General features: G+C 31.5%; 1 protein-coding gene across 1 annotated transcript in view; it reads left to right on the top strand.

Annotated features, from left to right (window-relative positions):
- LOC124540564 overlaps nucleotides 1-11,395 on the top strand; it is a 121,596-nt gene extending 110,201 nt beyond the window's left edge. Inside the window, exons 6-8 of the mRNA XM_047118240.1 lie at nucleotides 1,089-1,196; nucleotides 4,107-4,202; nucleotides 7,927-11,395. Coding sequence (XP_046974196.1) covers nucleotides 1,089-1,196; nucleotides 4,107-4,202; nucleotides 7,927-8,062 — 340 coding nt within the window. The 3' untranslated portion in view covers nucleotides 8,063-11,395. The remainder of the gene's footprint in view (nucleotides 1-1,088; nucleotides 1,197-4,106; nucleotides 4,203-7,926) is intronic.
- The last annotated feature ends 1,697 nt before the right edge of the window (nucleotides 11,396-13,092 follow it).

The raw sequence follows: 13,092 nt of genomic DNA, 5'->3' as shown, positions 1-13,092 counted from the left end.
GAACACAAAAATACTAAGTACAGTTATTTGGCGGTAGAATAACTGATGAGTGGGTGGTACCTACCCAGACGGGCTTGCACAAAGCCCTACCATCTATCATATATCATCATCAGAAGTATCTAATTTTAAAGTAATAATCCGTTTTTTTTATATTTATAATACATTTGTTTGTAATAAACTAAGGCACGACATCCTATAAAAACACGATTTCGAAATGAATGTATATTTCTGCCGGAAAATATTCCATACTAAGAAAATAACTAAAAAAGTTGTAATGTGTTTTCGAACTTTCCGAACCGAAACCTTCAGGCCTCACGAGAACGTTCTCGAAACTCCCGAAATAGTACACCGGGAAACCGTATTGATCAACCATTTGTGAAGTAAATTTTCTTTGAAGAAATTCTTCCATACATATGTAACCAAGATATACATGTCATTGCTCTATTTTCCAATGTATATAATTGTAACGAATAATACTTCAACTAATAAGGATGAAAACGAATTAAAGCTACAAGAGTTTCCAAGCTGGCTCAGTGGTTAGAACGCTTGCATCTTAACCGACGATTACGGTTTCAAACCAATGTGTTTATAATTCATGTTGTGCTCGGCGGTGAAGGAAATATCGTAAGGAAACCTGGACACATGCATGTCTAAGTTCAACGAAATTCTGCCACCTGTGTATTCACAAACCCGTATTAGAGTAACTTGATGGAATAAGTTCCAACCCTCTCCTCAAACGTGGAAGAGGCCTTAACCAAGTATTGGAAAATTTAGAGGCTGTTACTGTTAAGCAATTTATTTTATAAATTTAGAAAAATGTATTATTGATATGAATAAATAATCAAGTTCATGGCCATATTTCTCATTTAGTAACAGTTTCGTATTTACGAATCCATTCCATCTTATTTAAATCCAATCAAAATATATGTACTTCTCTCAAGACTTCTAAAGCTACCTTAAAATCAATCAATCAATGTTACACCTAACAAAAATTCAACACTTTTTAATTTTCGAAACTTAACTAATATGCCAGTAATTTATATTTAAAAAAAAAAACATTTCATTATCTGTACAATTTTTTGACACAGATTCGAGGCTTTGAAGAAACTGATCCGGCAAGAACACGTCCGCGAACTACAAAGGAAATACGAAACGGAGCAGAAACAGGAGTTGAAAGAAATCGCAGCTGGGCGAGGGTATGTATACCTTTTTAGAGTCTTAATCTTTTTTTTTTTAATTCATTACCACTGGCAACTCGAAATCTAATCTAAATTAATACGAATTTAGAACACGTAAATCTTGCAAGTGCTTAACCCTCCTTCGTGGTTGGTAGCGAAGGAAATCTGTATCGATTCAATTTCCAGCTCACCTGTATTCATTAATCCACATTGGAACATCGGACAAAGCTTAATACCTCGAGATATCTTTGCCGGCTATCTGACATTTACAAATACTTTATTCTATAGATTAAATTCAACGTGATCAATTTCAGTTGCTATACTCAAAGCAATAATTAAACATCGACCTGATTAAATAGGTATGTTTGTGGTTAAAATTCCCAATACCCTCCTCTTCCTTGAGGAGAAGGTTTGGAACATATTCCACCACGCTGTTTCAATACGGATGGGTGGAATACACATGTGGCAGAATTTGTATGAAATTAGACACATGCATGTTTCACGATGTTTTTCTTCACCGCCGAGCACGAGATGAATTATAAACACAAATTAAGCACATGAATATTCAGCGGTGCTTGCCTGGGTTTGAACCCACAATCATCGGTTAAAATGCACGCATTCTAACCACTGGGCCATCTTGGCTATTAAAACTCTCAAATAATCTGAACTTATCGATAGTACTCGCACTAGAATTCGATATAATTTCGTATATTCTACTTATTTTTACCCGAGAAATTGTTTGGAGTATTATTTAATATCCATACACGACGCTTGACACAGTTCTTATTTAATAAAACGTTACGATCTCATAAATGTCCAAACCAAATAAACCGTTTTATTAAAAACTTATTTGAAAAAGGAAACCGAGAGCAAATACTACTACAGCTTAGTTTATTTAATATAAACTACCATCATCATTAATAATACTTTTTAACGAACGGCAATTCTGTATTTTATTGCATCTATAGCACGAAGGATTAGGAGTTAATAATAGTTTTAATGTTACAAGCTAAAATATTGAACATTGAACATATATTTAAACCATAAAAAAATTCAAAAATAGAACGAATTATTTTTAAAACGAAAAAGGTTTTATTTTTCAACGATGATAACATTTTGTGTACGGAATAAATAATGATCTTGAAGTATAAAAGCTTAAAAAAAGAGTATTATCCCGGAAAATTTTAAAATTCTTAATAAAATTATGGTTTATTCGGTAACGTCATTTAACTGTCCACTGCGGTACTCGTGGTGAATTTAAATATATAATAAAATGGAACAAATAAAACGCTGACGTCTGAGATTAATGATCTTTAAAAGAATTTATTAATGTAATTATGAGGACGAGGGAACGAGGATCGAGATCTCTGCCTCTTTACGGTATATTGAACGTTAAAAGCTAATATAGAAACTTGTTGCGCTATTCTTTTGAAAATAGCTCTTTAGCTAGCTGTTATCGCAACTAATAAAGTTACGGTTTTTATTAGAGAAAGATTATTTTTGCATCGTCCAATTATTTTATATCATATACTATACTCTGATCCCAATGTTAGTAGCTAAAGCACTTGTGTTATGGAAAATCAGGAGTAATGACGGTACCACAAACAATCAGACCCAAGGCAACATAGAAAACCAATATAGCGTTCCCATGAAAACCTGTGTACACACTACCCAACCACGGATGTCGTCAAATTGAGGAATACTATGCTATAATAGTGAATATTTCTTATAGCGTCAATATCTTTGGACGATGACCACATATCCACAAGTAGGCCATTTGTCTGGCTATCTATTATCAATAAAAAATATCCCCGAGTCTTCCGACTGTCCGACCAGATTATATAATACAAAACTTACTTAAAAGTTATGAAAAATTTTACAACGAATCCACGAACATCGTGTTCCAAGATTCAAAGTAACTTTGATCCTTTTAAAATCTCGGATACCATCTTGTTTTACAAGTGGATAAAATTGATAAAGCTTTTGTAAATGTTTTATAAAGCCACTAGTTGCGTGTACTGACTTCGTACAAAAGTCCTGTTGAAATTACAGATAATCTTTATTAATGAATGCTTATGGTGTTAATATTCCTGATTCAACTTATTCTATGCTCATAACTTTTCGCCTTTCTATCAACCAGTCATGACAAATAATTCTAAATTTGGATACATAGTACTGCGTTTCGAAAAAATTGTTAATGTTTCAATTTTTTTATTGGAATATTTTATGTTAAAATAGTTGCCATATTTACTTATAAAATTATAGCAGCAGAAACTTTACACATACTTCTTTTTATAGGTAATAATTCAAGTAATTAATTACTTCAATTATTAGGAAACGTTTGACGTGAATACGTTTCAAATAATTGGTCAAGTAATATTGTTCTGTAGCTATTTTATGACCTCTTCATATTGATTATCTTAATTATTTATTTATCTATTTAAGGCACTTTCCAAGTATGTTCATTTGTTAGACTACTTCGTCTAAACTACAGCCTTGTTATTATAAAAATAATTAAATCTAAATCACATACACACATAACGACACAAATTAACAAATAATAAACACCAGCTGAGATGGCCCAGTGGTTAGAAGGCGTGCATCTTAACCGATGATTTCGGGTTCAAGCCCACGGAAGCACCACTATGTATATGTGCTTAATTTGTGTATATAATTCATCTCATGCTCGACGGTGAAGGAAAACATCGTGAGGAAACCTGCATGTGTCAAATTTCATCGAAATTCTTCCACATTGGAATAGCGTGGTGGAATATGTTCCAAATCCTCTCCTTAATGGAACAGGAGGCCTTAGCCCATTTACAAGCTGTTACTTTACTTTTTTTTTACTTTAAACACCATTTAAACTATGTCAATGATAATCTTTTGATGGTTATCTTTTTTTATACTCAACAATAATCATTGTTACAGTAATGACGACTTCGTATACGGAACCTATGGAGAACAAGAGCCCCGTGGACTTCAGCCTCTGGAGTACGCTGATGAGCCCAACGCGAGACATGGAAAGTGAGTTTAAGAATTTTTTTACTATGTTAGTGGTGACCATACACCATCAGGATACTTGACTTTTACTTGGTGGTAGGAATTTGCCTGGGTAGGTACCAGCCACTAATGAGATATTGTACTAAACAGCAATACTTAATATTGCTGCTTTTCTATTTGAAGGGTGAATGAGTCAGTTAACTACAGGCACAATTGACATAACAGAGGTTGGTGGCGCATTGGTGATGTAATAAATGCTTTATACTTTTACAGCGTCAATTACTATGAACAACGGCGACCATCAAGTGATCCATTTGTCTACCAACATATTCTATAACAAAACAATCATTGCCTGCCTATTTATGATATTAAAAAAAAAATCTCTCATCATAAGTCTCTCATATTACGTCACATAATATTCTAAATTTAAAAAGAAGAAACGTTTTATTATTATTCTGAATATTATTTTATTCTATTCATATATTCTATAACGGCACTTTCCCTAAAGGCTTATAGCATACAGGCATTTATAGTTAATCCCGATATTGTACAGAAAATCAATATCATCTATTTATATACGGCGCGGTTTATCTAAAAATAGACACACGAATACCATCTAGCCGCTAAATATTTGCCGATTCATCGTCCCATCATTATAATGTTTCCCGACATAAAATCCCCATTATGGGGTTATGGCGTAATCGATTTTATAATATTATAACTTCATTTTCATATCCACAGAAAACTGGTAGCGAGTTTTTTTATTGAAAATATTATGTTTGGAACTGAGATGGCCTAGTGGTTAGAACGTGTGCATCTTAAGCGATGATTGCGGGTTCAAACCCAGGCAAGCACCACTATATGTGCTTAATTTGTATTTATGATTCATCTCGTGCTCGGCGGTGAAGGAAAACATCGTGAGGAAACCTGCATGTGTCTAATTTTATCGAAATTCTGCCACATGTGTATTCCACCAACCCGCATTGGAACAGCGTGGTGGAATATGTTCCAAACCTTCTCCTCAAAGGGAGAGGAGGCCTTTAGCCCAGCAGTGGGAATTTACAGGCTGTTGTTGTTGTTGTTGTAAGTCTATTCCTTATTACATCAGCTATATGCTAGTGAAAGTCCCGTCAAAATCGGTCAAGCCGTTCCAGAGATTAGTACAAACAGACAGACAGACGGACAGACATAAATTGTAAAAATCTTCCTTGTAGTTTAAACTTGGTTTATATCAAATTCCATTGAAATCGGTTCATAGTTTTGACCCTGAACGAACAACAGTAAAACAAACGTAATTACGTTCGCCTATATAATGTTAGTACAAATATTTACCGATGAGTTTCTTTAAATGATTTTCTTTGAGTCTGTGGCTTAAACCATAGACAAGAAATGTTATAGACAGCTCACTTAAGTGTGCTGAGATTTCTTGACAGAAAACCCCCAATAATAATAACTGCTTGATCAAAAATTAATATAATGTTAAAAAATTATTTATTTTAAATTAAATTAAATTTTAAAATTATTATTGATATATATATCTTATATATGAAGATATCTATATTATGAATATATATATCTAAAAAAATAATTATTTATTATTGTATTGTATTTTAAAATTTGTAAAGTTAAAAAATGTTTTACTTACACTATATTGGCTAGTCCTGAAATAGAAAGTTTTATTTTTATTTATTATTAATAACTTTACTAATCCAGGATTTGTCTTGGACCTCTGGATCTGATTAGTGACATGATCTGATCACTTTCATACCAATTTATATCACAAGCTTGATAGGTCTGCTGCGAGAAAATATAATCACAATACATTTAAAATCATCGTATCATGCTAACAGAATAACTACTTCAGAACTCCTTAACAGGGCTTACAGAGTTCATTTATAAACAACTTACTGAATTCAGAACTACGGAATTTCCGGAACGAATGATAGCTAGCTTTAAAACGTGCTTAAAGTTCTTCATGAAAGTCATACGCTAAGCACTTAATAGAATACTAAATACACATATAATAAATTTGGAGTGCCTGTTTGTAATATTAAAATAGCCCTTTTTTACTCAATGGATATGTATGTATTCACGTTACATACAGTGTAAACTCTTTATAATGTTATCCTTTATAACGATAAACTCTCTATAAAGTAGAAGTAAGCACGACTTGGTTGGTTTGTGTTAAAACCGACATATTGATACACAATTTTTAGCGATACAGCCATTCTCTATTACGAAGAAATGTGTTCATAATTTTAGACAGTAACTATTTATTATCCTGTTGAACCCATCATATCTAATCTTCGAAGCATAGAGTTAGCATTTTTCGCTGCTAATACAATCAGTATTTTTTTAATTAAGATGAAGAAGATGATCAAGTGGACGAAACCGAATCACCACCAATTGTTGCTAAGTTGCTAGAATGTTTTTTTGTTGTTTAATCAAGACACCATCATCCACCACATATCTAGATATGAATAGAATTCATAAAAAGTACTGACATAGGAAAATACGTCAAACAAAGTTGTTAAAATATATATGCGAACAATAATTTTTAAGCAAATTTTTCTATTTTGATTTCGATGCAATCGATTTGGTTATTTATTTGTTCACTCTTTGATAACTCTCTATAACGACAAAAAATGCTCAGTCCCTTGAGTTTCGTTATAACGAGTTTACACTGTATATCAAAATTATCAATGAATGGAACAACGGCTTATCTATATTTTGATGGGATTTTCACTGGCAGATGACTTATATAATAAGGAATAACTTAGGCTACAATAATGTTATTATTTCAAATTCAAACGCGTACATGGTTGCGGGCACAGTTAGTTTTAACTATAAACTCGTTTGCATACTCTTAAGATTTTTACTTTAATTTACATTTTTTTCCCATTTTCGATTAAAACAAAGTTTAGCACTTTCTCGAACACTTAGTTTTTAATTAGTTCTGATGCCGTCTATCAAAGATTTCTCGAAACTAATTGAAATAAAAACTAGCAATTTAAAGATCCAATGATAAGAGTTGCCTTTTTAAGTCTTTTTTTTTTCATTGTTTTGCGCTTTTTAATCTACTATATAATTGTTATTAACGTTTATTACTAAATTTGCAATAAATTATTGAGTGTCTGGGCTGGGCTGCAAATCGTGAGTCTCCATTTTTTATACCAATAATTTTTAACTAACACTCATATATCAAAGAGCTGAGATGGCCCAGTGGTTAGAACGCGTGCATCTTAACCGATGATTGCGGGTTCAAACTCAGCCAAACACCACTATATATATGTATTTAATTTTTGTTTATTATTCATCTCGTGCTCGACGGTGAAGGAAAACATGGTCGGGAAACCTGCATGTGTCTAATTTCATCGATGATCCACATGTGGATTTCACCAACCCGCATTGGAATAGCGTGGTGGAATATGTATATATATAGAGGTGCTTGCTTGGGTTTGAACCCGCAATCATCGGTTAAGATGCACGCGTTCTAACCACTGAGCCATCTCAGCTCTCCAATACAACTATTTTGTAAAATTAACACAAGAAAACTAAAACAGCCATATAAAAATATATTTTAATTAATAGGTAAATCATTTCGGGCTAATAATATCTGTGAGTGTGTGTGAGTGTTTCAATAAACTTCAATTGTATATAACCTTGTAAAGTTTAAGTGACCTTGACCAAATTATACGACTCAGATAAATGTAGTGCCATAATTTTACAGTTTTATAATTCTTTCCAGAAAACCACAGAGCGGCAGTCGTCAGGTCTCCCAATTCTCTCGCTACTCCGATGTGATGCTGCCACCAGTACGCCGGACCTTCTACCACCCGTACCTCGACTACGTCCTTCCAGAGTACGTTCCCTATGCCTACTGAAACAATGGAACTTTCTAGAACGATCTTGAACATTCCAGAGGGATACATCCCTTACGTACAAATAACTTGCGGGCTTTAAACTCCAATTAATATAATTATCAGTATTGAAAAGGCCATATCGAAAGCATATCCTCGCTTTCGCTTCTGACCCGAGCTTTCAGCGTATCTATTGCAATATTTTTATATTTTTAATTAAAAAAAATAACTGAGGTTTTCTCTGTAGATATGCGATTTTTAACCCCTTTATAATCGCATTGTATTTTTATAGATATAAGATTGTAATAGTATTTTTCTTGTATTTAAAATCGACTATAGGTCGATGTTAGATTGATAATTCGTAGGTTAAATCCTCTTTCGAGACAATAACTTTTTTTTTTTAATAAAATACCTTATTATGATCAATTAACAACCTACGTGTAGGAACCGTCAATTTCCAAGACGAAAACGAATGGACAATAAAAAAAATTAACCTAAATGTTTAGAGGTTTATTCGATATTAGAATTTAAGAGTATTTTTTTTTAATGATTTATTGTCAAAGTATTTATAACTTTCAATTTAATATTCGAAACATTTTCCTTAGCTGTTTCTTTTCAAAGAAATATATTGAAATACTTTTGTTGGAGTTTGTTTTTATTAATATTCGACGGCCGTTGTGTGAGCAACCGATCGTCGAGAATATATTTGAAATGTTAGACTGGCGCGTTATCACATTGAAATATTTAAATTTATCGATAACTTCGAACGAATATTCGCTCTATTTATCGATAAATATATTACGCAAATGACATTGACACTTATGACATTTCTAAAATGTGCGACGCCAGTCAATAATCAAAAAAAGAATACAAATTGTTACTTGTAACTTATTATATTTTTAATATTAGCTCTATTTTTAAGTTTATTTTAAATATTTTTAAGTCTGATTACAATTATTAATATGTCAATGATTATCCAAAGTAGAAACGTCAAATTGTACTTAATTTTTTAAAATATTTACTATTAAAATTAAAAAACGGACAATAAAATCAATATTATATGTAATATTTTTATGAATGTTTATTAATTTACTATTCCTCTTACATTATTGTATTGGAAATAATTATAATGAATTAAGTGCTGTCTTTTTAAATATACAGGATTTGATGGAAAAAATGTAATACAGCTTATAAATGCACTAATGACATTTGCACGATATTCTGTCACTCGGCTAAATTTATGACAATAATATTTCACTGGTCATGATCGAATTAAAAATAATACGAGTTTATTTTTTAATAATAGCAACACTAGTTTATTTTGAAACGTCATACGTTTATTTACCGGACGATTATTTTAAAAGGACTTTATCTTACATTATCCTAGGATAACAAAAACAATTATATATATTCGTCTATTTGTATATTGGACTAATTGCTTTTTAATAAATATCATAGAAGTCCACAATTCAATCATAATAAACCTTAATGTGACCAGTGTCAAAAACAATAAAGAATTCTAATATCATGTATGAAATTTGGACGGTGGTCTGTTTTGAGTGCAATTATAATAACAGTGAAATATACAACAATATTGAAACGTAATTATATTTAACAGATAACAAATTAACACATTCATTCATTGAATTTAAATCGTAGCATGTGTAGCGCATACTTAAAATATAAATACGAGGAACGACAATAATAAAACTAAATTGAGACAATAAAATATAATATGTAGTTTAATGACACTTAGTAAGTGAAAATAATAAAATTATGTATTATAGAATTTCCAATTTCGCGGTCACTTTCTATCTTCCTGTCATCTTGGTCCCTTTGAATTTTTTAAACAATTTAAACAATATCTTTTCAATATTATGTATAAATGTTAATCTTGAAAATTGATAATAATTGTTGCTATATTATACGCTGAATTATACAATTATATTAACCACGTAGTTTGAATGTCTATACATTTGTATAACTGTCGTTGTGATTAGAAGCTAAGTTCTGTAATATACCTATTCCAAAAGCCTAAGGGACGGCTGAGTCGGATTCGGCTGGGCGATAAGAGACTTTATGACAAATAACATTCGGATGATAATTGCTCAACCGAACCGACAAATAAATGCTTTAACTACAATTAAATGTTTTCAGGTTAGTTACTTAATTGTAAATTAGTGAAGCGCCCCGCGCTCTTTCATATTATTCATGTATTGGATTTAGTAATATGTGAGGCAGGAGATATGGTTTAAGGAAAGGTTTCGAATTGTATAAAAAAACATATTGTCTACGGAAGTTTCTGGTAACTTCTCGCGAGTGAATTCGATGAACGCGAATGCCACCATCTTTGACAGAAGAGTCGAAAGTTTTTAAGAATGTTAACTATTTATGTGCTAGATATATAATCGTGTCTCTATCTATTATAAGATACGACGGAGATCGTCAACATAACCTCACAGACTATGATATTGGCTTTAACTTATATAACATATGTATAACGGCTTTAAGCTAGTCAAATTCATTAAACTTGTATTTATTAACGGACGTACAGTCCTATCCTACGATTTAGCAAGATATATATATATATTTATTTACATATTAATTTCGATATATATTCCGTAGTTGAAACGAATTATTTTGTAATTATTTCTAGTTATATTTAGTAGCGATTGATGCCTATTGCAGTTTAAAATAGGTGTTTTAATTGATAAATTAAATTTTGATTACATTTACCTGCATAGATTGTTCGCGTTTACATATCTTGGAATCTATTATAAATGTGTCTGTTACATATTAAAATAATCATATCAAAGTAATATATTATTAATATCCTGTGAGGTATACCAAATAGTCGTTATTTCATCTCCAATAGCTCTTATAACGATATATAATTCGAAGTAACCAAACATTTTTTGGTTCTACACTTAAGGCATCGAGTTACTAATTTTGACATTATATAGTTTTTCCTCCAGATAAGCGTAAAATATGTTACCAGTGGAGAAAATATCACGGCGTTATAAGATCGAATATATGGCAACACTTTATGTCATGTCATATGAATCTATTAATCCTCAATTCAATATATGTTATTAAAAATAATAAAAATCTTGCCGATTATTTGGAATACCTCAAAGCAACTTCTAATCATAAAAAAATAGCTAAGATTAATTATATATGAATGTTACGCGGTATGGTGAATTTGACAATAATGTGACAATACACGGGATGTGTCGAATGAATTTCGACCTTATCCGTTAGGATATAGAGTTACGAATGCGCCAGGCCGCGTTGGTATGAATAATATACAAATAACCTAACCATAATAATTAATTAATGTTTTAAAATGTATTTTAATTGGTGTTTTTTTTTTGTGAAATAAAGATAGTTTACTCCGAGCAGATTGATTTTTTATTATTACCCTTTTATTTTATTTTTTTTCTTCCACCACAAAGGCCAGATTAAACAGAGACAAAATTTGACTTAACGAAATCAAATACTTGAATACTTTGCGATTTATTTATAAGGTTGGTTAGTCATTGAAAGAGAGAATAAAATGTTTTTTTAGAAGAAGGCAAAGTAAAATAAAAGGAAAAAAAATATATAAAAAGAAGATTTGTTAAGCATTAATAAGTGTCCTTAATAATAGGTTTACCGTTCGGCGTCCAAGTTGAGTTACATTCAGTCACAGAATTATATAAATGTAATGAATAACTTTTTGGTTTTGACATTTTTTATAAATATAATATTATTGAATTTGATATGGGAATTGTTAATCTGGTTTTAGATTCGGAAGATAATGAATGATTGTAAAGAAAACTGTAAAAGTAAATATATTGTAAACCATATTAAATATTGTTCAGTATTTGATGTTCCTGTTTATCTGAAGCTGGGTATACACTATGTAGCTGTCATTCTTACATACATATCCAATTTTAATACAAATCAAAGAAAATAAATAAATTAAACAAAACGATTAAAATACATTTGAACTAGGGGAAAGTTCAAATACTTTTGCGGGAACCTGAAAAAGGTATATGGACCTATAGTTGCGTATATCTTTCTCGCCTTCACTTTTAAATATTGCAATTTTTTTTTTTTTATTCGAATAGCGCCAGAACTTATGGAAGCTATTAAAATTAATTAATGTCAAAGCAAAATTGGACAAGTCGTGCCCCTCAAGAATATTAGCGGTATATTATCTGGTCCCATTGAAGTATCCTAGGTCTTTTAGTTTTTTCAAGACATCATTTTAAGGTTTTTTCTAATACCCTAAAGGTATTTTTTCGTAAGTAGAAAGTAGAGTTTGAACAAAAGACATTTGTATTTTGTATCACCATAAATTGACTTGACTTGAGAGCAGCTATGAACAAATTTGGTATTAAAATTGAAAGTAAAACGTCCGCTTTGTGGATGCATAATTTTGTTAGTCACAGATATCGTTATAGAAACCAACGCCGATTGAAAAGTCAAAAGTGCGCTCTTTTCTTGAAACTTTCCAAGTCGAATCGGTTCGGAAAAACTGCCGGCATAACCTTCTGGACTTTGGAGTTTATAAAATTTAACGTCCTTTTGCATAATTTAAAAAGTAAAAGCCTTTAAAACGTTCTAAATTATATTATTTATTCTAATTAAAATAATTTAATAAGAGCCGAGATGGCCCAGTGGTTAGAACGCGTGCATCTTAACCGATGATTGCGGGTTCAAACTCAGGCAAGCACCGCTGAATATTCATGTGCCTCATTTGTATATATAATACATCTCGTGCTCGGCGGTGAAGAAAAACATCGTGAGGAAACCTGCATGTGTCTATTTTCATAGAAATTCTGTCACATGTGTATTTCACCAGCCCGCATTGGAGCATCGTGATGGAATATGCTCCAATCCTTCTCCTCAAAGGGAGAGGAAGCTTAGCCCAGCCGTGGGAAATTTACAGGCTAATGATGATGATGAAAATAATTTATCAACTTTTCTCAAATAAAGGTTTTCTATTTAATTGGAAAGTAGTTGATACCATAACTCTTGAAAAATCTGTCAAAGTTGACACTTCGGCG

Source organism: Vanessa cardui, chromosome 25, assembly GCF_905220365.1.
Source record: "Vanessa cardui chromosome 25, ilVanCard2.1, whole genome shotgun sequence".
Classification (NCBI taxonomy): Eukaryota; Metazoa; Arthropoda; class Insecta; order Lepidoptera; family Nymphalidae; genus Vanessa; species Vanessa cardui.
Note: the sequence above shows the minus strand (reverse complement) of the source record. Positions and strands in the feature narration are given on the sequence as shown.